At 52.2% G+C, this 22,449-nt stretch overlaps 2 protein-coding genes across 2 annotated transcripts; both read left to right on the top strand.

Moving 5' to 3' along the window:
- The first annotated feature begins 118 nt into the window (after positions 1-118).
- Positions 119-16,086, top strand: LOC138631723 (receptor-type tyrosine-protein phosphatase beta-like). Its single transcript, XM_069716864.1, has 33 exons — positions 119-380; positions 1,049-2,769; positions 4,256-4,535; positions 5,220-5,501; positions 5,650-5,913; positions 6,112-6,375; positions 6,459-6,722; positions 6,811-7,077; positions 7,168-7,434; positions 7,554-7,817; positions 8,133-8,396; positions 8,538-8,801; positions 8,888-9,151; positions 9,272-9,541; positions 9,954-10,217; positions 10,295-10,561; positions 10,666-10,971; positions 11,100-11,378; positions 11,534-11,683; positions 11,898-12,159; positions 12,327-12,439; positions 12,529-12,634; positions 12,964-13,041; positions 13,377-13,391; positions 13,473-13,554; positions 13,900-13,990; positions 14,082-14,158; positions 14,283-14,417; positions 14,537-14,659; positions 14,785-14,948; positions 15,216-15,351; positions 15,441-15,545; positions 15,809-16,086. The coding sequence occupies exons 1-32, from the start codon at positions 329-331 to the stop codon at positions 15,525-15,527; spliced, it is 7,722 nt and encodes a 2,573-aa protein (XP_069572965.1). The 5' UTR covers positions 119-328; the 3' UTR covers positions 15,528-15,545; positions 15,809-16,086.
- A 1,118-nt stretch (positions 16,087-17,204) lies between these two features.
- On the top strand, positions 17,205-22,113 carry LOC138631722 (fibroblast growth factor receptor substrate 2-like). Its single transcript, XM_069716863.1, has 7 exons — positions 17,205-17,614; positions 19,205-19,281; positions 19,400-19,490; positions 19,576-19,762; positions 20,043-20,177; positions 20,405-20,568; positions 20,694-22,113. The coding sequence occupies exons 3-7, from the start codon at positions 19,425-19,427 to the stop codon at positions 21,708-21,710; spliced, it is 1,569 nt and encodes a 522-aa protein (XP_069572964.1). The 5' UTR covers positions 17,205-17,614; positions 19,205-19,281; positions 19,400-19,424; the 3' UTR covers positions 21,711-22,113.
- Positions 22,114-22,449: the final 336 nt, after the last annotated feature.

Below are 22,449 nucleotides of genomic sequence, written 5' to 3'. Positions count from 1 at the left end.
TCATCAGTATCAGCACTTTTATTTATCACGTGTGATTTTAAACACGTAAAAAGCGTGTTTTGGTCGAAGCCGTAAAGACTCTTGATGTCCTGTTGGTTGTTTTCTTCTTCAGGTTGAGAACAACCGAACATCTGGGATGTCCTCTGGTATTTCCGACATTTCCACGTCAGCCGGCAGCACCGAGGACTCCTTCACATGAAACCTCCAAGAGTTGAATAGAAGGAAGCGCTGCTCGCTGACTGTTTCCTCCCTCACAGACGCATTTCCTCTCCACACGTCAGTTACACTCATCTGAGGCCGGAGAGCACACGGACACAGAACACACAACATGGACGCCCCGATCCTGGACTTACTTCTGCTCCTCACATCCAGCTGTGTCTGTAAGTACTGTCTCATCCAGATGTGTCCATAATAACTGTCTCATCCAGATATGTCTGTAGTAACTGTCTCATCCAGATGTGTCTGTAACTGTCTCATCCAGATGTGTCTGTAGTAACTGTCTCATCCGGATGTGTCTGTAGTAACTGTCTCATCCAGATGTGTCTGTAACTGTCTCATCCAGATGTGTCTGTTGTAACTGTCTCATCCAGATGTGTCTGTAATAACTGTCTCATCCAGATGTGTCTGTAGTAACTGTCTCATCCAGATGTGTCTGCAGTAACTGTCTCATCCAGATGTGTCTGCAGTAACTGTCTCATCCAGATGTGTCTGTAACTGTCTCATCCAGATGTGTCTGTAGTAACTGTCTCATCCAGATGTGTCTGCAGTAACTGTCTCATCCAGATGTGTCTGTAGTAACTGTCTCATCCAGATGTGTCTGCAGTAACTGTCTCATCCAGATGTGTCTGTAATAACTGTCTCATCCAGATGTGTCTGTAATAACTGTCTCATCCAGATGTGTCTGTTAGTACGTGTTGTATGTTTACATGTTGTATGTTTACATGTTGTGTGTCGTCATGTTTCGTAGCTGTGTAACGTTGATTGTTTGTAGTTGCTCATCTTGACAAAGTTGTAAAATCGGATTCACATCTTTTGTCCTTATTTTCAGACACGTCTTCCGCGATTGTTTATTCCTCCACACGTGGACCGCCGGACGTCTCCACACGTGAACCGCCTGACGTCTCCACACGTGAACCGCCGGACGTCTCCACACGTGAACCGCCTGACGTCTCCACACGTGAACCGCCTGACGTCTCCACACGTGAACCGCTGGACGTCTCCACACGTGAACCGCCGGACGTCTCCACACGTGAACCGCCTGACGTCTCCACACGTGAACCGCCGGACGTCTCCACACGTGAACCGCCGGACGTCTCCACACGTGAACCGCTGGACGTCTCCACACGTGAAACACCACACGTCTCCAGCAGCGCTGAAACCATCAGGAGTTCTACCAGAACTGTCTCTAATGAACCGGAACCAAAGCCCAAAACTGCCTCCTACATCCACAGTTTTACAAATCCAGCTCCAGCGCCTGTGAACGACACCAACAAACCTCCAACCAGGAGGGAGACCCCAGATTTAAATCCAGATGTTCCTTCAGTCCGTCAGCTGCCATCTTCAAACAGCAGCCAGGCTGTCTCCTCCAGTCCAGCTGTGTTTACGACTGACCAATCAGGTGTGTCGCAGAGTCCATCTGGCAGTATTGACCAATCAGATGTGTCACCAGTCAGTACTGACCAATCAGGCGTGTCACCAGTCAGTACTGACCAATCAGGCGTGTCACCAGTCAGTACTGACCAATCAGGCGTGTCACAATTCAGTACTGACCAATCAGGCGTGTCACAATTCAGTACTGACCAATCAGGCCTGTCACCAGTCAGTACTGACCAATCAGGCGTGTCACCAGTCAGTACTGACCAATCAGGCGTGTCACAATTCAGTACTGACCAATCAGGCGTGTCACAATTCAGTACTGACCAATCAGGCGTGTCACAATTCAGTACTGACCAATCAGGCCTGTCACCAGTCAGTACTGACCAATCAGGCGTGTCACCAGTCAGTACTGACCAATCAGGCGTGTCACCAGTCAGTACTGACCAATCAGGCGTGTCACAATTCAGTACTGACCAATCAGGCCTGTCACCAGTCAGTACTGACCAATCAGGCGTGTCCGAGAGTTCATCAGTCAGTATTGACCCACAGTTCAGGACTGAAGCCAACTCACCTGCAGGTGGAGGTGGAATGATGGAGGCCTCGTCTGTGGCTAGAGCCACAGAGACTGACTCCACCTCTACAGTTGGCTCAGATGCTGACAACAGGTCACACGGTCGGAGCTATGTCTCACCACCACCCACCACCGCTGCACCTCCACCCACTACCGCACCTCCACCCACCACCGCACCTCCACCCACAACCGCTGCACCTCCAACCACCAGCGCTACACCTTCACCCTCCACCCCCCACTCCCAGCCTACAGCTGCCCAGCCTCCACCCTCAGCTACTGGTTCCACAGTTCGTCCGCAAACCTCTTCGTCGACTTCCAGGACTGAAGTGGCTCCGCCTCCGTCACCGTCAGCTAGGGCGACATCGGCAGACACCACCTCGACTGTGGTGAACACGCTTACGACCTCAACCCCACCCCCCACTCCTGCTGCAACCACCAGCCCCGCTACATCCACAGGAACTGCGACTGTGACAACCTCCGTAACGACCACCTCTACCACCGTAACCGTGACAACAACCGTCAGCACCGCAGCAGCCTCCACCACCAGCAGCAGCATGCCTGCAGCTACGTCACCCGCGGCTTCTCCCACCACCACCTCACCTGTAAGTAACCTGCTGCTCCACCAGTCTGTGACACACATGAACCCTCGTCATCCTGCATGTGTGCGGTTACCTGTCCTGCTCTGGGCTCATGGCAGAAGGTTCTGGGTTCGAACCCGCAGGTCGGCCGGGTTGCTGACCTGTCCAGGTGTGCCTTCGCTCAACGTCAGCTGTGATAGGCTCTGCCCCTCCATGACCCTGTTCATGGTAAAGAGGGTGTATATGATGGATTAACTCGGCAGAGGGGTCGGCACGTTTCGAACCGACATCTGTTGTGGTTTTTACAAAAATTTCTGGACCATTTTTCGGTTTACAATCGTCGTGTAATTTACAGAATGTTGAGGTGAGAGTGTGTGATGTCATATATGTGATGTCACATGTTTAGTTTTGACCCCCTAAAATATTGTCAAAAAAGTTGTTTCTGGTGCTGGATGTGAGGCTGCTTTCTGATTGGATCATGTTTCTGGTGCTGGATATGAGGCTGCTTTCTGATTGGATCATGTTTCTGGTGCTGGATATGAGGCTGCTCTCTGATTGGATCAGGTTTCTGGTGCTGGATGTGAGGCTGCTCTCTGATTGGATCAGGTCTCTGGTGCTGGATGTGAGGCTGCTCTCTGATTGGATCAGGTTTCTGGTGCTGGATGTGAGGCTGCTCTCTGATTGGATCAGGTCTCTGGTGCTGGATGCGAGGCTGCTCTCTGATTGGATCAGGTTTCTGGTGCTGGATGCGAGGCTGCTCTCTGATTGGATAACTCTGACTGAACCATAACAACGGCTGATTGTGTTAGAAGTGATGGAGCTCCGTGATGCTGGAGGTCAGCAGTGAAAGTGGGCGGCGGGCAGGAAGGAAATCGGGGTGTGGTGTCGGTCTGCAGAGAGCCGCCTGCTTCTGTTTCGGGTCTTTGAGGCAGACGAGTTGGACGGTCGATGAAGGTGAGGAAGAGTGTGATCGGAGGCAGGATGCAGGATAAAGAAGTGCCTGATCATTTCTGGAGCTCCTCCTTCAGGTGCAGATGCTGCAGGTCAAGACGCGGCTGTGACGATGATTTCAGAAGCTCTGACACATGTTTCTAACGTTATGTCGGCCGGCGTGGAAACTCACCACGTTTATTCTGCTCTGCTCGAAGCGACGGTTTCACACCAGCGATGCTCAGATGCGCCACAAGATGTTTGATTCTCGGTTTGTTTTGGAGCGTGAAGAAGGTGAGTGAACGGAGACAGAAACAATTATTAACCAGTAACCAGTGTTCCCGACAAGAGTTAATCTATAGTGAGATCACTACGGCAACAAAACCCCGTCACTCGTTACAGCTGGACCGTCTGAGGACTTTTAATTTGAAATGTGGGCTTTTATTTTGAAACAGACACAGGAAGTTGTGATATCGGCGGACCAGGCCTGCCTTCAGCCGTCTGTGTGGACAGGTTGCGTTATCAGGCGACATGATAGAGGCGGGGTCGATCGTCTCACAGGTGTGACTTCCTGTTCCAGGTCCAGCCCTCCGAGGCCCCCCGTTGTTCTGCCCACCTGACGGAGGTCAGCTCCAGCTCCGACTCAGCGGTGGTGAGGTTGACGTCCGCCGGTCGCTCCTGTGACTTCATACTGTCCACTGACTCCCGACCCGGTACCAGTACTGGTACCGCCCACTGTGAGCCCGACACCAGCACCGCCTCCATGTGTCAGATCCGGGGTCTGGAGCCCGGGACTCTGTACCAGGTCACAGTGGTCTCTAGGAAGGATGGAGAGAGGAGCAGCGGGTCGGTGCGCACAGGTGAGATCCACCTGAAGAGCATCTCCTGTCTCCACCTGTCTCCATCTGTCTTCAACTGTCTCCATCTGTCTCCATCTGTCTTCACCTGTCTCCACCTGTATCCACCTGTCTCTACCTGTCACGACTCTCTGTCCATCTCTGTTTGTCCTGTCTGGACGTGTCACGATGTCTCTGGAGTGCTGTGATTGTTGGACATGGTGTATTGCTGACCTTCTAACAGGAAGCAGTGAAGTTTCCTCGGGGAGGAAACCATTCTGAAGAGCGGGGCAGAGTTCAGGACCGGTTTGGAGGGGGGAAGGGGATGGAGAGGGGAGGCAGTGGGGGGTGGGTTCTCCTCATCCGGCTCCACCCGCTCTGTTTGTTATGTTTCCTGTCCAAAGTCAGTCTCCATGACGACGTCTCATTCTTTTAGCAGCTCAGACAATCTTATCGGCCTCCTCCATCTCTGCTGCATAATTAACCAACAGCAACACCAACACTGGCCCCCGATCTGGCCACTGAACCCAAACCTGTTCCACGACTAAACCAGAACCAGATCCTGAACCTGAGAACAAAGTCTGACCGCTTGGTTCTGTTCAGTTCTCGTCTGAACATCAAAATGTTACTGAACAAAGCCTTCTTTAAAAAAATGAACATCCGGGTTGGTTCTTTAACACAGTGAAGTTCTCTTCTGTTTTGTCTCAGACCCGGTCGGTCCAGCTCGTCTGGACGTCCAGCTGGACCTGAGTCCGAGCGGATCCTCTGGACTGCGGGTGATCTGGTCGCGGTCTGCTGGTCATGTGGACTGGTACGATGTGGCTCTGGAGGACGCCACTTCCGGACCCGTCCACCGGACGAGAATCATGGGCTCTGCTTCACCCCGGTCCGGTTTCAGCTCCCTGGTCCCCGGGACTCTGTACACCGTCAGCGTGGTGGCTTCAGCCGGGAACAAGAGCGCTGAGCCGGTCCACTCCGCGGCAGCGACAGGTGAGACCATCACCACTAGATCCACCTGTCTCTGGGCCAGATCACGTGTTTAACTAATCCAGTAACTAATCCTCCTCTTAGTGGTTTAACTAATCCTCCTGTTAGTGATCCTGGACCAACCCCCTCTGTGTCCCTGTCCCTCCTCCAGCTCCGTCCCCAGTGGACGGCCTGCAGGTGGCGTCCTCATCATCAGACGGCCTCGGCGTGTCCTGGCAGGTCGGCCCGGGCCGGACGGAGAACTTCAGGGTTCTGCTGACGGATCAGGACGGGGTTCTGCTGAAGAACATCACTCTGAAGAACACCACCACCTCCACCGAGCTGGATGGCCTGCAGCCGGGGACGCTGTACACCATCACCGTGGTAACAGAGGCCATCGGCCTGCAGAACTCCGCCTCCACACAGGCCGTCACAGGTAGATATTGTTTCTAAAGGTTCACACCTCCGCCTTTTTTTACTGGATAGATGTAGCTCCGCCTCTGTTTCCTGGATAGATGTAGCTCCGCCTGTTTCCTCCAACCAGGTGTCTTCAGGTTTTTTATTTTTTAGGTCAAACATGAGGAAGACAATAATAACACATACACGCCCTCCTCCTCCTCCTCCTCCTCCTCAGCCCCCGCAGCCGTGTCCGACCTGATCCTCCACAACGACGGCAGCTCAGAGAGTCTGCGGGCCTCCTGGCTCTCAGCTGAAGGCGGGGTGGAGGCCTACCTGGTGACCCTGTGGGCTCTGGGATCGGCCTCTCAGCAGCGCCGCCTCACCCCCAACGTCACCCAGGTGGTGTTCGAGGGTCTGACCCCCGGACGCAGCTACCAGCTGTCAGTCAGCACGTCAGCCGGAGGTCAGAGATCCGAGGCCAGGACCACGGGGAGGACAGGTAGACTCATCATATGGCTCCTGATCACTTTAATTGATTAACTGTATTGATTGTCCTTCTGTAACTGTCCTGTGTTGTTTCAGTGCCCGACCGGCCGGCGGCTCTTTCGATGTCCGCCGACGGCAGAGCGCTGCAGCTCACCTGGTCGCCCCCCAGAGGCGACTGGGAGAACTACAGCGTCTTGCTGAGGAACGGCTCGGCGGTTCTGGTGAACGACACCGTCGGTAAACAAAGCACGCAGCACATCTTCTCCGTGCTCGGCCTGGTGCCGGGACGCCTCTACAGCGCCCAGCTCACGGTTCACAGCGGCACTCTGGGTAATACGGCGCACTGCAGCGGACAGCTAGGTCGGTTGGCATTTCTTCTAACAGACCATGCACATCCTCACGACTGATTCACGATTTACACTCAGTAACCACGAAACAACTCCCGCAGCACCCCCTTCTGTGCAGAAGCTGCTCGTCCGTCAGGCCGATGAAACGTCTCTGAGCGTCCTCTGGACCCGTCCCGTCGGCCAGTGGGACGGCTTCGCGGTGCTCCTCAGACAGACGGACGGCGACCTCCTCGTGTCTCAGAGGATCCTCGGTCGGGTGGCCGGAGACGCCACCTTCAGCTCCCTCACCTCGGGACGCCGGTACACCATTACCGTGACGACCACCAGCGGCAACCTGAGCAGCTCGGCCTCGGTGACAGCGTGGACCGGTACGTCCGACCGGATCTCCTGATGACGTGTGAGTTTTGACTGAAAACCGATCGATCGTCACTCTCCCTTGTTTCTGTCCGGCTTCTCAGCTCCGGCTGCAGTCGGCCGCCTGCAGGTCTCAAACCTCGGCAGCACCGACAGCCTGGAGGCGCAGTGGCAGCCGGCCTCCGGAGACCTGGACTCATACCGGGTCCTGCTGGTCCACGAGAGCAGCGTCATCAAGAACGAGAGTGTGACGGCTGACACCAGCAGCGTCAGCTTCCTGGCCCTGAGACCCGGAGCGCTTTACCGGGTGGTGGTGACCACGGTCCGAGCCGGACACACCTCCAGGCAGACGGTGGCGGAGGGACGCACCGGTAAGACCAGCAGACCCCGTGTTGGTGTTGGTCAGGAACCGTCCTGCGGGATGTTCTGTAGTGATCTCAGCTGTTACCTGCGCATCTGACTCCTCCCCCTTCCTGTCTCCACCCCTCAGTGCCGGCTGCTGTGGGTGATGTGAGGGTCAGCAACAACGGGCGCACGGACTTCCTTATTGTGTCGTGGCATCAGGCTCCAGGTGAGGTGGACCGTTACCTGGTGACCCTGACGGACCGGGAGAGGACACTTCACACCCTGGCCATCTCCAAGTCCAGTCCTGGGTGTGTCTTCAACTCGCTGGTGTCCGGACGGCTCTACAACGTTTCCATCGCCACCTGCAGCGGCCGCTACCAAAACCACACCTTCATCCAGGAGAGGACACGTGAGTACATGCCTTAGTACAGGAAGTGGACCCCTGAATCCCTAATACAGAAGACCAAGACCCTTTAAATCTGTGTCCTTGTTGTGGATGCGCAAAATATTTGACATTTTGTTTGCTTTCTATTGACAGACAATAAACACTTACCAAATGTTTATTAGTTTTTAAATAAACATTTAAATAATTTTTATTGTTGTGGAATAAACATTTATTAAATGCTTATTAAATAAACATGAGGTGTTAATTTACTGATGAAGATGATGACATGTGGTGGTTCTGGTCCCGGTTGATGAAATGTTGCTGGTGTTCCTCCGTCAGAGCCCTCGAAGGTTCAGAGCCCCACAGCGACCCACGCGGCCCGGGACGACTACCTGAAAGTCTACTGGCGGCATGCGGCCGGAGACTCGGACCGATACCAGGTGTTCATCAAACACAACAACACATTCCTGCAGAACCAGACGGTGCCGAAGTCGCAGAACGAGTGCGTGTTCACGGGCCTGGTGCCCGGCCGACTGTACACGGTTCTGGTGAACACCTGGAGCGGGAAATACGAAACCAGCGCCTCCACCCACGGCCGGACCTGTAAGTGACCAACACCGTCAGGTTTACTGATTTCTGAATGATTTAAAATGAATCCAGCCTCAGATATCTCTGCCAGAACCTGAGCAGGTGTGCCTGACACTCCTGAACCCAGACTAACCACTTGTCCTGTCGGTCCATCAGTCCCGGCGGTGGTCCGGTCCCTGATTCTGGCAGGGCGAGGGACCGAGGACCTGCGGGTGACGTGGCGGGCGGCACCGGGCGACGTGGACCACTACGAGGTTCAGCTGCTGTTCAGCGACATGAAGGTGTTCCCTCCGATCACTCTGGGCAGCGGCGTCGGGGAGTGCGTCCTGTCGTCGCTCACACCGGGTCGGCTCTACAAGATCCTGGTGTCCACCTTCAGCGGCCCCAACCAGAAGGCCCGGTTCATCGAGGGCCGCACAGGTCAGACACACACTGCCTCTAAACACTACTGCTGACGGCTCCGAGGACTTCCTGCTAATTTGAACCGGCCTCGTGGTTTCCTGCAGTGCCCAGTAAAGTGAAGAACATCCACGTCAGCAACAGCGGAGACAGCAGCAGCCTGAAGGTGAGCTGGACGCCGGGACAGGGCGATGTGGACGGATACTCCGTCTTTCTGTTCAGAGACAGACGACAGCTGAACGTCCGCGTCGTCCTCAAACACCACAATGAGGTGACGTTCGGGTCCCTGACACCCGGACAGACGTACGGCGTCACGGTCCAATCGGTGAGCGGAGAGCTGAAGAACAACAACACGGCAACAGGACGCACAGGTGGGAGTACACACACAACTACACACATACAGTACACACACAACTACACACATACAGTACACACATACACATTGATTGATTGATTGATTGATTGATTGATGTGGTCCCGGTGTCCATCAGTCCCCTCAGCGGTGACGGGGCTCCAGGTCGACTCCCTCCACTCCACCTGCAGTCTCCAGGTGAGCTGGCAAGAAGTTCTGGGCGTCGCCGACGGATACGAGCTGCAGGTTCTGGACGACAGAGGCGGCCTGGTGCTGAACTCGTCCCGGCCCTTTGGACACACCTCGTCCAGGTTTGACGGCCTCACCCCGGGAAAGAAGTACCGAGTCGTGGTCCAGACCACCAGCGGGGGGGTCCACAGCCTCGGGGTCAGCGCTGAGGCTCGCACACGTAAGACTTCCTGTTTCTACCAACACATGGCGCCATGCTTTTATTTTGAAGGAGTGCTGTTTGCAAAGTTTCATCAATAAAATCACAAAGTTTTAAAGAACTGAAAACCTTTAGAAAATATTTCAAGAATGAAGTTGGAATATATTGAAAATAAATGTAATATTATAAAAATATAATATAACAATAAAAACATTATCAGTTAAGAAAAGAAATGGTTTTATTTCAAGTAAAAAAAAAATATCCTGAAAATGTTTTTAGCGATTTAAAAAAGAAAATGTAACCTAAAAGTTTGAATATTTATGAAATCAAGTTGTAACAGATTATAAAACAGATTTGATATTTGGAGAGTAAATCAGGAGACCGATGTGAGTGGCAGCTGGAAAAGTTTTCGTTCTTCTCCGGCCCTGCTTAGGCCCCGCCTCCGTCACCGGTCTGTCCGTCAAAGCAAACACCACCACCGGCCTGGTCTTCCACTGGGCTCCACCTGACGGAGAGTTCCAGCTCTACGAGGTCTTCCTGTACCGAGGAGACGACTCGCTGCAGGAGACGCAGCGCCTCCAGTCCAGCAGCCAGCAGTGCTCCTTCCTGGGCCTCAGACCCGGAGCTCCCTACAGGATGCTGGTTCTGATCCACAGCGGAGACCAGACCAACCAGACCTCCATCTGGGCCCGGACAGGTGAGACCTCCCCGACAACTGTCACAGTTTTACAGGTGAAGATGTTTGGACCTGTGGCTGAATGTTGTCCTCTTCAGTCCCGACAGCCGTGGCGTCTCTGGCGGCTCAGGCGGGGAACCGGTCCGACGCTCTACGGGTGAACTGGGACCGTGGCGCCGGTGACCTGAGCGGATACCGGCTGTGTCTCTACAACCCAAACGGGTCTCAGTGGGCCGAGCGCCGCCTGGGCTCCGACGTCGCAGAGTTCGTCTTCTCAGGCCTCGTGCCGGGTCGACTGTACCGGGCCGAGATGCTGAGCCTGAGCGGAGAGCTCAGCAACCGAGCCGGCGCCGCGGGCCGGACCGGTGAGACTCTGTCAATGAACTCCTGATTCAATCTGTGCTTCCAGTACAGAAACACGTGAAATACTTTATTGAACATGTGAAATATGAATCTTGCGTGTGTTCAGCTCCCAGACCTCCCACCTCCTTCCTATTCGGGGGGGTCACCAACACCTCCCTGGAGATCACCTGGAGCGGCCCGGTGGACTCCGACTACGACGACTTTGACCTGCAGTGGGCTCCCCGGGACCGGCTGTCCGTCATCAACCCGTACCACAGCCGGACGTCCGGCAGCCGCATCCTGAGGGGGATGTTCCCCGGACGACTCTACACCTTCAGCCTCCGCACCGTGAGCGGGGCCACGGAGCCGGTGGCCACGGAACCCGGGGCCACGCCCACTTTCAGCACACCCATCCACAACAGCATACGAACCAGTAGGTGGCAGCACTTCACTTCACTTTAAGTCCGTCACGTGTTTCGGAGCTGTTCACGTGTTCGGAGCTGCTCCGGTCACGTCTCCAGGATCAGTTCCCTCTCAGTCCGTTCTGGTCTCCCGTTTCAGAACCGGAGCGGGTCCCCAGCCTCCACTGTCGCCCTCAGAGCTCCACCTCCATCTCCTGCTCCTGGGGTCCTCCAGAGGCCGACTATGACTCGTACACCATCGAGTGTGTCCACCAGGACTCCCAGACGCTGGTCTACTCCAGACGCACCGGCCGAGACTCCACCAGCTACGTCGTCACGCAGCTGGAGCCCCACAAACGCTACACCATCTCTGTGAAGGTCATCTCTGCCAGGACCACCAGCGACGAGGCTCAGGACAGCGTGGTCACCATGATTGACCGTAAGAGGGTGGAGGTTAACGTGGAGGGGGATGGTGGAGGGGGATGGTGGAGGTTAATGTGGGGGAGGAGGATGGAGGTTGAATTGTCGTGGGTGGAGGTCGAGAATTGAGGTCAAGGGTGGAGGTTGACGTAGTCTCTGTCCTGCCCCCTGCAGGTCCCCCCCGCCCCCCCCTCAGCATTCGGGTCAGTGAGAGGTCGGCTGAGGTCACCAGGTCTTCGATCTCCTTCGGGTTCAACTGCAGCTGGTTCAGCGACGCCAACGGAGCCGTCCGATTCTTCGCGGTGGTGATAACGGAGTCTGAAGGTGAGCACAGATCGGGCCCGGACCCACAGGGACCCAGACCTACGGGGACCCAGACCCACGGGGACCCAGACCCACAGTGGTCCAGGGGTCTACAAATCTGACTGATCACAGATCCAGGAAGTCCGTTTTTGATCAGCTGATCTGAGGCTGTCTCAGAGGGTTGATGTGAGACTGTCCTAACATCCTCTCCCCGTCCCCGACCCCGTCCCTGCAGGTGTGGAGAACCTGCAGCCGGACCAGCAGCACCCCCTGCCCTCCTACCAGGACTACAGATCCAATAGCTCCATCAGGTCCTACCAGACCGGCTACTTCCCCAGTCGCTGCGCCGACAGCAGCGACCGCAGCTTTAACATCAGCCTGGGGACGGGCATGGACCCGCTGGGGGGGCCCTGTGACCGCAGAGACCTGGACCCAGAGTCCCGCAGAGACCTGAACCACTTCTGTGACGGACCATTGAAGCCCAAGACCGCCTACAGGTCCCGAACACTTCCTCCTGTGTTAAATCTTTATGAGACTCCCATCTCCCATAACATCAGCTGCACCGTCAGAACCTCTCAGAACCTCTCAGAACCTCTCGGTCTGTAACACCAGACCAGGTCACTCCAGGTCCAGACTTTGATCCGTGTCTGTGTTTTGTCTTCAGAATCAGCGTCCGAGCTTTCACTCAGCTGTCCGATGAAGAGATGAAGGACTCGAGCGACTCGTCGCCCCTGTTCACCGACACCTTCCTGTCGCTGCCCGTTGTCACGGAGACAGGTGGGAACCAAACATCATGGTTAGAGGAGGAGGAGGAAGGTCAGGTGGAGACACCTGAGTGACCCTTCACATCATGTTTCCTACTGCAGAACCTCTGAGCGGCGTCATCGAAGGCATCAGCGCCGGACTCTTCCTCATCGTCATGATGGTGGCGATCACCGCTCTGCTCATCTGTAGACACAGAGTCCGCAAAGTGTGAGTACCTGCACACACCTGGCAGGTACACAACACCTGGCAGGTACACAACACCTGGCAGGTACACAACACCTGACATTAATGTGCATTTTCGGCTGTTGATCGAGGTCCATCACAGATTCACTGATGGAGAAATGGAAAAGAGGCATTAAACCTCAGTGAGAAAACAAATCTTAACGGAAACAAAGGAGGAAGAAAAGCACCAAATATGTGAAAAAGGAAACACTTCTGCTTTGATTAAAGAGCGTCAGCAGGTGTCGGCGACAATAACCGACCGACTGAACGTAGCATAGATGTGATCTGTTACTGCGTCTGTGTGCCTCCATCAGGGTGGAGCAGCGGCCGGCGGTCAGGATGAGTGTGAGGAGGGAGAGAGCGACAGCAGGAGTCCAGCTGGGAGTCAGAGGGTGAGACACGATCAATAATCAATAACTGAACTTTAACTCTACTCTACTTGACTTGACTCGATTTAACGTAACTTAACTTTAACTTAGCTTAATTCTACTTAACTTGACTAAACTTAATGAGCTACTTTCACTGCTGATATTTGGAGTACCTTTTATTCGTAGTACTTGTGTACTTTTACTTCAGTCCAGGATGTGTGCTGCTGCTTTGTGTGATCTGTTGGTGCTCCTTCTGTGAACACAGTGAATCAGTTCAGATTCTATTATTCTTATTACGATATAATATTATATATTATTGATCAGCTCTAACACGTCTCCTTCCTTCTGTCTGTCCGCAGCCGTCGAATCTCCAGGTGAGAAATCCAAAAACTTCTGTTGGTCTTCATTCTTTCAGGTTTCTTTTATTGTGTTAACATTTTGTTTGTCTCCTTCAGTCCCATCAAGATCATGAATTTTGAGCCTCACTACAGCAAACTGCAGGCCGACTCCCACTATCTGCTGTCGGAGGAGTACGAGGTCAGAGATCAGCTGTCACTCACTCATCAATAAAACTGACTGATCCCAGACATGATCCTTAATCAGGACAATAATTAAAGATAGAAACAGACGAGAAACCCTTCCTCCTCCTCCTCCTCGATTCTGATGATACACCACGTTGTTGCCATGACAACAGACGATGCTTCACACACACGTTGAACCCGACACACAGAAGATCTACACAATCAGTTTAGATTAGAGTCACACATTCAGGACCTTAACGGGTGAATGAGCCTTCACCGTGGTAACAACAGTGTGGGCGGAGTCACTGCGCTCAGTTTTTTTACTGAATACTTCCTGCTGCTGTTTTTTTCTTCCCGTTAGGACCTGAAAGACGTCGGTCGTAATCAGCCTCTGGACTCCGCTCTGCTGCCGGAGAACCGCGGGAAGAACCGCTACAACAACATCCTGCCCTGTGAGTGAGAGACGAGGAAACATGTCACCGTGGAGACGAAAGATGACTCAGTCTTTCTGTCTCACTGCATTTCTGCTGTTTGTGTGTTCAGATGACTCAACTAGGGTGAAGCTGTCCTACATCGATGATGATCCCTGCTCTGACTACATCAACGCCAGCTACATCCCAGTAAGACGCTTTGTGTGGACCAGATTTGGACTTGTTATGGTTATTATTATGGACATGGTTTGGACCTGGTTTGGACCTGGTTTGGACTTGTTATTGGGCAAGTGTTCACTCTGTGTGTCTTCAGGGTAATAACTTCCGTCGGGAGTACGTCGCCACGCAGGGTCCTCTGCCTGGAACAAAGGATGATTTCTGGAAGATGGTTTGGGAGCAGAATGTCCACAACGTGGTGATGGTCACTCAGTGTGTGGAGAAAGGCCGGGTGGGTACCACACTGGAAACTATCTTCAGTCCCTGAAAGACTGATCTGATTAGTAACCATAGTAACCAATGTTTGTGTCCTGATGTTTTTCTGATGTTTTCCTCCTCCTCCTCCTCCAGGTGAAATGTGATCACTACTGGCCCTTCGATCAGGATCCTCTGTACTACGGAGACCTGATCGTCCAGATGTTGTCAGAGTCCGTCCTTCCTGAGTGGACAATCCGAGAGTTCAACATCTGCAGCGTACGTTTCATCAGCAACATTTTACAACTGATACTGGTTCAGCTGATACTGGATTGTCCTGGATCAGCTGGTCCTGGATCATCCTGGTTCAGCTGGTCCTGGATTAGAACCTGCCTGTGTTCCAGGAGGAGCAGCTGACCTTCAGCCGTCTGGTCCGTCAGTTCCATTACACGGTGTGGCCCGATCACGGAGTCCCAGAGACCACGCAGTCCCTGATCCAGTTCGTCCGGACCGTCCGGGACTATGTGAACAGGAGTCCTGGATCTGGACCCACCGTGGTCCACTGCAGGTAGGTCCGCCTCTGGTTAAGGGACATTCTAAATCTATTCAGTTATTCTTTATCAGACTTTATAAAAATATCCAGGATTTTTTTTATAGAATCATAAATATTTCACATCTTATAAATAAATAAAATAAAATAAAATAATAAATGAAGTAATAAATAAAATCAGGTTTCTTCTGGTTTGTTATGATGATTGTTTTTTGAGCTGCTCCATCATTCTGTGGAGTCTCTGTTAAATGAGACGTTTTTTGACTGGAGTTTGGTGTGTGTTAGTGCTGGTGTGGGACGGACGGGGACCTTCATCGTCCTGGATCGAGTGCTGCAGCAGATGGACACCAAGGACACGGTGGACGTCTACGGCGCCGTCTTTGACCTGCGTCTCCACCGCTCACACATGGTGCAGACCGAGGTAGGACTGATGCATCATGGGAGCAAACACACATTCATAGCAAGGATGCTCAGCTGGTCCCTGACGCTCTGCCTGTCCTCTCCTGTCAGGGTCAGTACTCGTACCTCCATCAGTGTGTCAGGGACGTCCTCAGAGCCTTGAAGCTGCGCAGCGAGCAGGAGAACCAGAGAATGTGAAGTCCATGTCCCAGAGAGGTGAGACGTCCATCAGTCCATCATTCAGTCCACCAGTCCATCATTCAGTCCATCAGTCCACCAGTCCATCTTTCAGTCCATCAGTCCACCAGTCCATCATTCAGTCCATCAGTCCATCAGTCCATCTTTCAGTCCATCAGTCCACCAGTCCATCTTTCAGTCCATCAGTCCACCAGTCCATCAGTCCATCAGTCCACCAGTCAGCTTGCAGCTCGTCAGTGACGATCAATAGAACTGATCAAACGTATCGATCCTCTCCACAGATGCTGTCCAGACTCAGAGATCTACTTCCTGCTGCAGACACAGTTTATTTTTCTATTTTTCTATTTTAAAGTTCAGAAACTTTACGATTATTTATCTGTTTCTTCCTGTCTGAGTTCCCCTCTGCACAACGTCATCTTTAACCAGCTGATCACACCTGATCAGCTGATTGATCAGGTGTGATCAGCTGAGGTTTCACCTCCTCCTGTAATTCACCCAAACATGTATGTGACATATGACACGTATGTGAGCAGCTCATTAAACAGCTCATGTAAACACACCTGATGTTGTGATTATTGATCCACAATCAATACAAACCTGCTGCAACACAGAGCAGGAAGTACTCGAGTACACAGGCAGGAGTACTCGAGTACACAGGCAGGAGTACTCATTGTGTAATAATGTGTTACATTGTGTAATGATGTGTAATAGTGTGTTATATTGTGTAATGATGTGTTACATTGTGTAATGATGTGTTACATTGTGTAAAATGTGTTACATTGTGTAATAATGTGTTACATTGTGTAATGATGTGTTACATTGTGTAATAGTGTGTTATATTGTGTAATAATGTGTTACATTGTGTAATAATGTGTTATATTGTGTAATGATTTGTTACATTGTGTAATAATGTGTTACATTGTGTAATGATGTGTTACATTGTGTAATAATGTGTTACATTGTGTAATAATGTGTTACATTGTGTAATAATGTGTTACATTGTGTAATGATGTGTTACATTGTGTAATAATGTGTTACATTGTGTAATGATGTGTTACATTGTGTAATGATGTGTTACATTGTGTAATAATGTGTTACATTGTGTAATGATGTGTTACATTGTGTAATAATGTGTTACATTGTGTAATAATGTGTTACATTGTGTAATAATTTGTTACATTGTGTAATGATGTGTTACATTGTGTGTTAATGTGTTACATTGTGTAATAATGTGTTACATTGTGTAATAATGTGTTACATTGTGTAATGATGTGTTACATTGTGTAATGATGTGTTACATTGTGTAATAATGTGTTACATTGTGTATTAATGTGTTACATTGTGTAATAATGTGTTACATTGTGTAATAATGTGTTACATTGTGTAATGATGTGTTACATTGTGTATTAATGTGTTACATTGTGTAATAATGTGTTACATTGTGTAATGATGTGTTACATTGTGTAATAATGTGTTACATTGTGTAATAATGTGTTACATTGTGTAATAATTTGTTACATTGTGTAATGTTGTGTTTCATTGTGTATTAATGTGTTACATTGTGTAATAATGTGTTACATTGTGTTACTGTGTCTCAGTTGTTCAGTGTCTCGCGGGGAGAGGCCCCGGCTATCCCAAACCGCAGAGGCCGCGCATGCGCCGTGCAGCGGGTCCTGGGCACATTGGAGGCTGCCGAAGTGTCGGAAGTTTAGCCAAGTTGCAGTGATTTAGCTCGACAGCTAGCTTCGGAGAAACGGTCCGAGCGAATAAAACTTGTTTTTTAGCCACAGAAAGTGCGTTTGGACGGAACCTCGAACCCCGCCGCGAGTCAAGAAGGACTGCCGATGGATCCAAAGCGTTTCCCGCGGTTGAATTCGTGCGAACGGGAGCGTTAGAGGCGTCTGGAAGAAGTTGTGATTGTTTTTTTGGCGCTCTGGCAGCGCAGAGGAAGATGGAGGATCTGCTGTAGCAGCGGGCTAACGCTAGCTGGCTCCGCGTCGTTCGGGGGACGAATCCGAGTCTCTTCACCGCCGACTGGATGTCCGAAAAGTTCCCGGGCTTCAATTCAACTCGCCGACGAAACCCCGGTAAGTGCGGCCTGACCAGATGGACGCTCTGCGGGGAGTTAGCGGGCGCTAACTGTAGCCCGGAGCTAGTTAGCTGAAATCAGTGTTAGCCTATTGAAACAGCAGAGAGCGGAGGTTAGCTCCGTGCTAACGAGCTGCCGTGACACACACACACCAGAACCTCCGGCTGCAGCTGGATGAACTTACAACTTCTCCGACCGAGTCAGCCGCCTCACGGAGCTGGTCCCGCTGGTCCCGGTCCGGTCCGGTCCGGTCCGGTCCCGGTGGGTTAACTGGGTCCGTCTGACGGGGCTCATCAGGAACAGAGAATCTGAGGAAACTCTTTCTTAGATTTAATCATCAGGCCTGAAGTCTCCGTCTCTGAGAGCATCACCTGTCAGAGGTCAAAGGTCACAGCTCAGACACGTTCAAAGAGGTGAGGCACGTCAAACAGCTGCTGACCTCTGACCTCTGACCTACTGAGTCATCAATACGTTGTTGTGATTCTGTCTCATCACTCAGTAAAACTACATACTTTAAATATTTTAATGAAAAATTGCAGTTATTTACCTTTTTAAAAATATGAATTGACTGACTTTAACTAATGTTTGTTTACATCATCAGATAATCAATAACATTTTATGAACAGGAGAACACCTGCTGCTGTTTTCTTTATAGACGACTGACACAACGGGACGTCGATCAAAGTGATCGGTTTGTTTCAGAGCTGCCAGGCTTTTTAAAATTCACCTGTCAGGTGACTGTAGATCAGTTGAGGATCAATAGTGTGTCGATCAGCTGATTGGAGTGTGTGTGTGTGTGTGTGTGTGTGTGTGTGTGTGTGTGTGTGTGTGTGTGTGTGTGTGTGTGTGTGTGTGTGTGTGTTTTCTACGTCTGATGGTTCTTTGAGCCCGTCCGACTGATCTCAGGTGTGTCGGCTGATGAGGAAACTTTTTTATTTTTTATAAACATGACTCAGATGATGCTGGAAATGAATTAGTCAGTGATTTCAAAAGATATTTCTGCTGATTCAGTTTCCTGTTTCAGTCATCCGATGTCATCGAGATCAATAAACTGCAATACAGATCGTCATCACCACGGATCGATAGACGGACAGACAGACAGTCTATGTTGGGGTTGGAAATAGTAACCGATCACTTTTTATTGACCCCACCCTGCTGGGAGGAGTCACATCAGCTTTTTAAAATAGTTCAGTCAGTCATAAAGTAAAAACAGGCTGTTCTCGGTGGAGAAGGTTCTACGGCTGGAGACGTTTGGAACCGGGGAACCTGCTCCTCCGGTGTTCGTGAGAACCGGTGAATATAAAGTGTGAACCGGCCCTTTAAGACCGTCGTTGGTGTGGAAAGTTTCTAACCAGACGGTTTCATATGAAATCCAATTAAACCGTCAGAGTCCAGGTGAACGTCAGAGTCCTCCTGTGGTAACGAACCGGTTCTTAACGTGTCAGAGGACGAGTTTTGAAGTGTTCCGTCATGTAAACAGGTGTGTGTGTGTGTGTGTGTGTGTGTGTGTGTGTGTGTGTGTGTGTGTGTGTGTGTGTGTGTGTGTGTGTGTGTGTGTGTGTGTGTGTGTGTGTGTGTGTGTGTGTAGCTGCTGTTCATGTTTTCAGATCCACTAAAGAGAGTCGGTCAGACTGCGAGGATGGAAGCACTGGAGGCAGGATCTAGGTGAGCTGTCTCCACGTCTGTCCACGTGTCTCCATGTCTGTCCATATCTCACTCTGTGTGTCTCTCTCCATCTGTCTCTCACTGTCCTCCCCTCTGTCTCACTGTGTCCCCCCGGCAGACATCAGATGGTCCTCTGAAGAACCATGGGTAGCTGTCTAAGCTGTCCAGAGAAAGAGTTGATTCCAGATAATCATCAGAGTAAATTCAAGGTGAGTCCTCTGACCTCTGACCTCTGACTTCCAGTTGTCTCCTGAAACACAGTAGATATGTAACCACCGCCGCTGTGCCCCTCAGGTGATCAATGTGGACGACGATGGGAACGAGCTGGGCTCAGGTGTGATGGAGCTGACCGACGCCGAGCTCGTCCTCCACACGCATCGCCGTGACGACGTCAGGTGGCCTTACCTGTGCCTGCGGCGCTACGGCTACGACTCCAACCTGTTCTCCTTCGAGAGCGGCCGGCGCTGCCAGACGGGCCAAGGTACACCACCACCGAAGAAGAAACAACAGAATGAGAAACCCTCACAGTCAGCGCATTTATTGATCAGCTGATTTATTGATCAGCTGATTTATTGAACGAGGTCCAAACTGTTTCTCTCTGATCTGTTTCAGCTTCACTTCTTCTGAAACAAACTGTTGTGTTCATTGTGGTGTGTGTGTGTGTGTGTGTGTGTGTGTGTGTGTGTGTGTGTGTGTGTGTGTGTGTGTGTGTGTGTGTGTGTGTTTTTCTCACCTCTCTGTGTGTGTCTGTGTTTTTTCAGGTATCTTTGCCTTCAAATGTTCCCGAGCGGAGGAGATCTTCAACATGCTGCAGGAGGTGATGCACAGTCACAGCATCAGTGTGGTGGAGGAGGCGGTGCTGGAGCCCAACCATCAGGCAGCACACACTCCTGCAGGTATATATATATATATATATACACACACACACACACACACACTGTGTTTTTCTATCTGTTGACATGATACGTTCTCTATTTTTAAACTGAACTTTAAACCTGAACGTGTTTGTCCTCATAAATACATTTTTTTTTTAACCTAAACTGGTCCTCACAACTATAGCAATACATACACACTCCTGCAGGTCCTCCTGTCCGTCTCTGATCCGCTGTGTCTCTGTCCTCAGCTCTCGGGTACTCGGTCCCCTCGGTCCCTAACGGTGTGTCCCGGATTCCCTCGGTGGGAGAGGCTCCGTCTCACCCGTCCACCCGTCACCCGTCTGTGGCCAGCACCCGTCTGCCGTCTGTGGGGGAGGAGTCCACTCACCCTCTGCTGGTGGCCGAGGACACGGTGAGACACGGAGACGGCTGTCTGTCCACACGCTGATCAGGGACAGATCAGCATGAGGAAACAAAGTGGAATGAAGCTTTAAGACAGACAACAGTAACATCACCTGTCTCTGTCTGTCTCTGCAGGTCCACACCTATGTGAACACCACGGGACTCCTGGAGGACCAGCCCAGTCCTCTGACCGTCACCACCCCCCTGGAGAGTCCCACGTCTCCCCAGTCCCAGTGTCCTCCCACCCCACCGCCTCCTCCGAGGGCCCGCCCCGATCCGTTGGCCCCGCCCTCTCAGCCGGAGCCCCAGGTGCTGCTGGAGTCTCAGGGCGTTCGCTTCGTGCTCGGCCCCACCCCCGTTCAGAGGCAGCTGATGGAGAAGGAGAAGAAGCAGCAGGAGGAGGAGCCTCGAGAGACTAACGGCCCCGCCGAGGCCGAGCCCGCCCCCGCCCACCCACACTCCAACGGCTCCTCCTCCAATCCATCCACGGCTCCTCGCCGCCACCGCCCGCCCCCCCTCACCCCCGACCTGCAGAATGTCAACAACTCGGCCCAGCGGCGCACCGCCCTGTTGGACTACGAGAATCTGCCGGCGCTGCCGCCGGTGTGGGAGGCGAGGAAGCCGAGCTCAGAGGAGGACGAGAACGGCGGCGGCCTGAAAACGCCGGCGCTCAACGGCTACAACCACCACGGCCAGCTGCACCACTCCTACTCCCACCCGCTGTCCGCCGCCCTCGAGTCCTCGCACAACTACGTCAACACGGAGAACGTGACGGCGCCGCTCAGCGCCCACCGACCCGACACGGCCCGCCGCCGCACCGAAGGACCCACCATCTTTAACTTCGACTTCCGTCGGCCGCCGCTGTCGGGCCACCCGGACCCGCCCAAAACCCTCAACTACATCGAGGTGGAGATGGACAGCGGCGCCGGGAACAGAGGCGCCTCGGACGGCAGCAACCCCCACACGCCCCGCACCCCCACCTCCCCGCTGCCCCCGACCACGCCCACCCGCCGCACCGAGCTGTACGCCCTCATCGACATCGAGCGCACCGCCGCCATGTCCAACCTGCAGAAGGCCCGGCCGCGGGACGACGGCACGTCGCGCAAGACCCGACACAACAGCACAGAGCTGCCCACCAAAAGCACTGCGTGACTTCCTGTTCACCTTTGACCCCACCCCATCCCACCTCCACCCCATCCCACCTCCACCCCTCCACACGGAGCCGCTGACGGACTCCGGCTGACCAATGGGACGCGACACAATGACTTCCTGTGTGGCCACCTGAGCAGGTGTTTGCCCCGCAGCTGGACCTGGTACTGGTCCTATCGCAGTGATGTCATACCTCTGATGGTGCGGGGCGGCGGCGGCGGCTGATGATGATGATGATGCTGATGATGATGATGATGATGATAATAGACTGCATTCCTTATATGGTACAAATCAGTATTACTGAACAAAGCATTCCATTTAGCCTTTTATATGAGTCACTACGTGCTGCTGTAACTCAACACATGTACAGTAGAGCCTTTCACAATAAATGTCTGTTTTATTTGTACTCGGAGGCCTTGTTGCCCTGACGATGATGATGGTTTGCTGGGCATCGATCAGCACACTTATTTTAATCCTCTTTTATTTTGAAAAAGTTCAAACGTGAAGGTCCGAACCGATCGATCATGTGACGAGTGAAGTGGTGAATCACCTCGATCCGTCAGGCTCAGGGAATGTTCACATTTTTTTGCTTTTATATTGAAAAACAAAGACAGGAAACGGGTGGAGCCAGTGGGTGTAGCTTAGTGTAAATACTGTAGCTACTGATGAAGCTCCTGCTCCTTTAAAACCTGTCAGACGTGATTGATCAGATGAATCAGATTTTGGTCCTCATATCAAAGTC

Source organism: Brachyistius frenatus, unplaced genomic scaffold (genome assembly GCF_029030835.1).
Source record: "Brachyistius frenatus isolate BFR_SWC_R1_liver_20210118 unplaced genomic scaffold, ASM2903083v1 Contig_164, whole genome shotgun sequence".
Classification (NCBI taxonomy): domain Eukaryota; kingdom Metazoa; phylum Chordata; class Actinopteri; family Embiotocidae; genus Brachyistius; species Brachyistius frenatus.
This window is presented reverse-complemented; position numbering and strand designations above follow the sequence as displayed.

Coding starts and splice junctions, on each gene's coding strand:
- LOC138631723 (XM_069716864.1), top strand. CDS start 329: ATGGACGCCCCGATCCTGGACTTACTTCTGCTCCTCACATCCAGCTGT. Junction 4,536..5,219: donor CAGCGGGTCGGTGCGCACAG/GTGAGATCCACC, acceptor GTTTTGTCTCAG/ACCCGGTCGGTCCAGCTCGT. Junction 13,555..13,899: donor TGCTGTCGGAGGAGTACGAG/GTCAGAGATCAG, acceptor TCTTCCCGTTAG/GACCTGAAAGACGTCGGTCG.
- LOC138631722 (XM_069716863.1), top strand. CDS start 19,425: ATGGGTAGCTGTCTAAGCTGTCCAGAGAAAGAGTTGATTCCAGATAAT. Junction 20,178..20,404: donor GGCAGCACACACTCCTGCAG/GTATATATATAT, acceptor CTCTGTCCTCAG/CTCTCGGGTACTCGGTCCCC. Junction 20,569..20,693: donor TGCTGGTGGCCGAGGACACG/GTGAGACACGGA, acceptor CTGTCTCTGCAG/GTCCACACCTATGTGAACAC.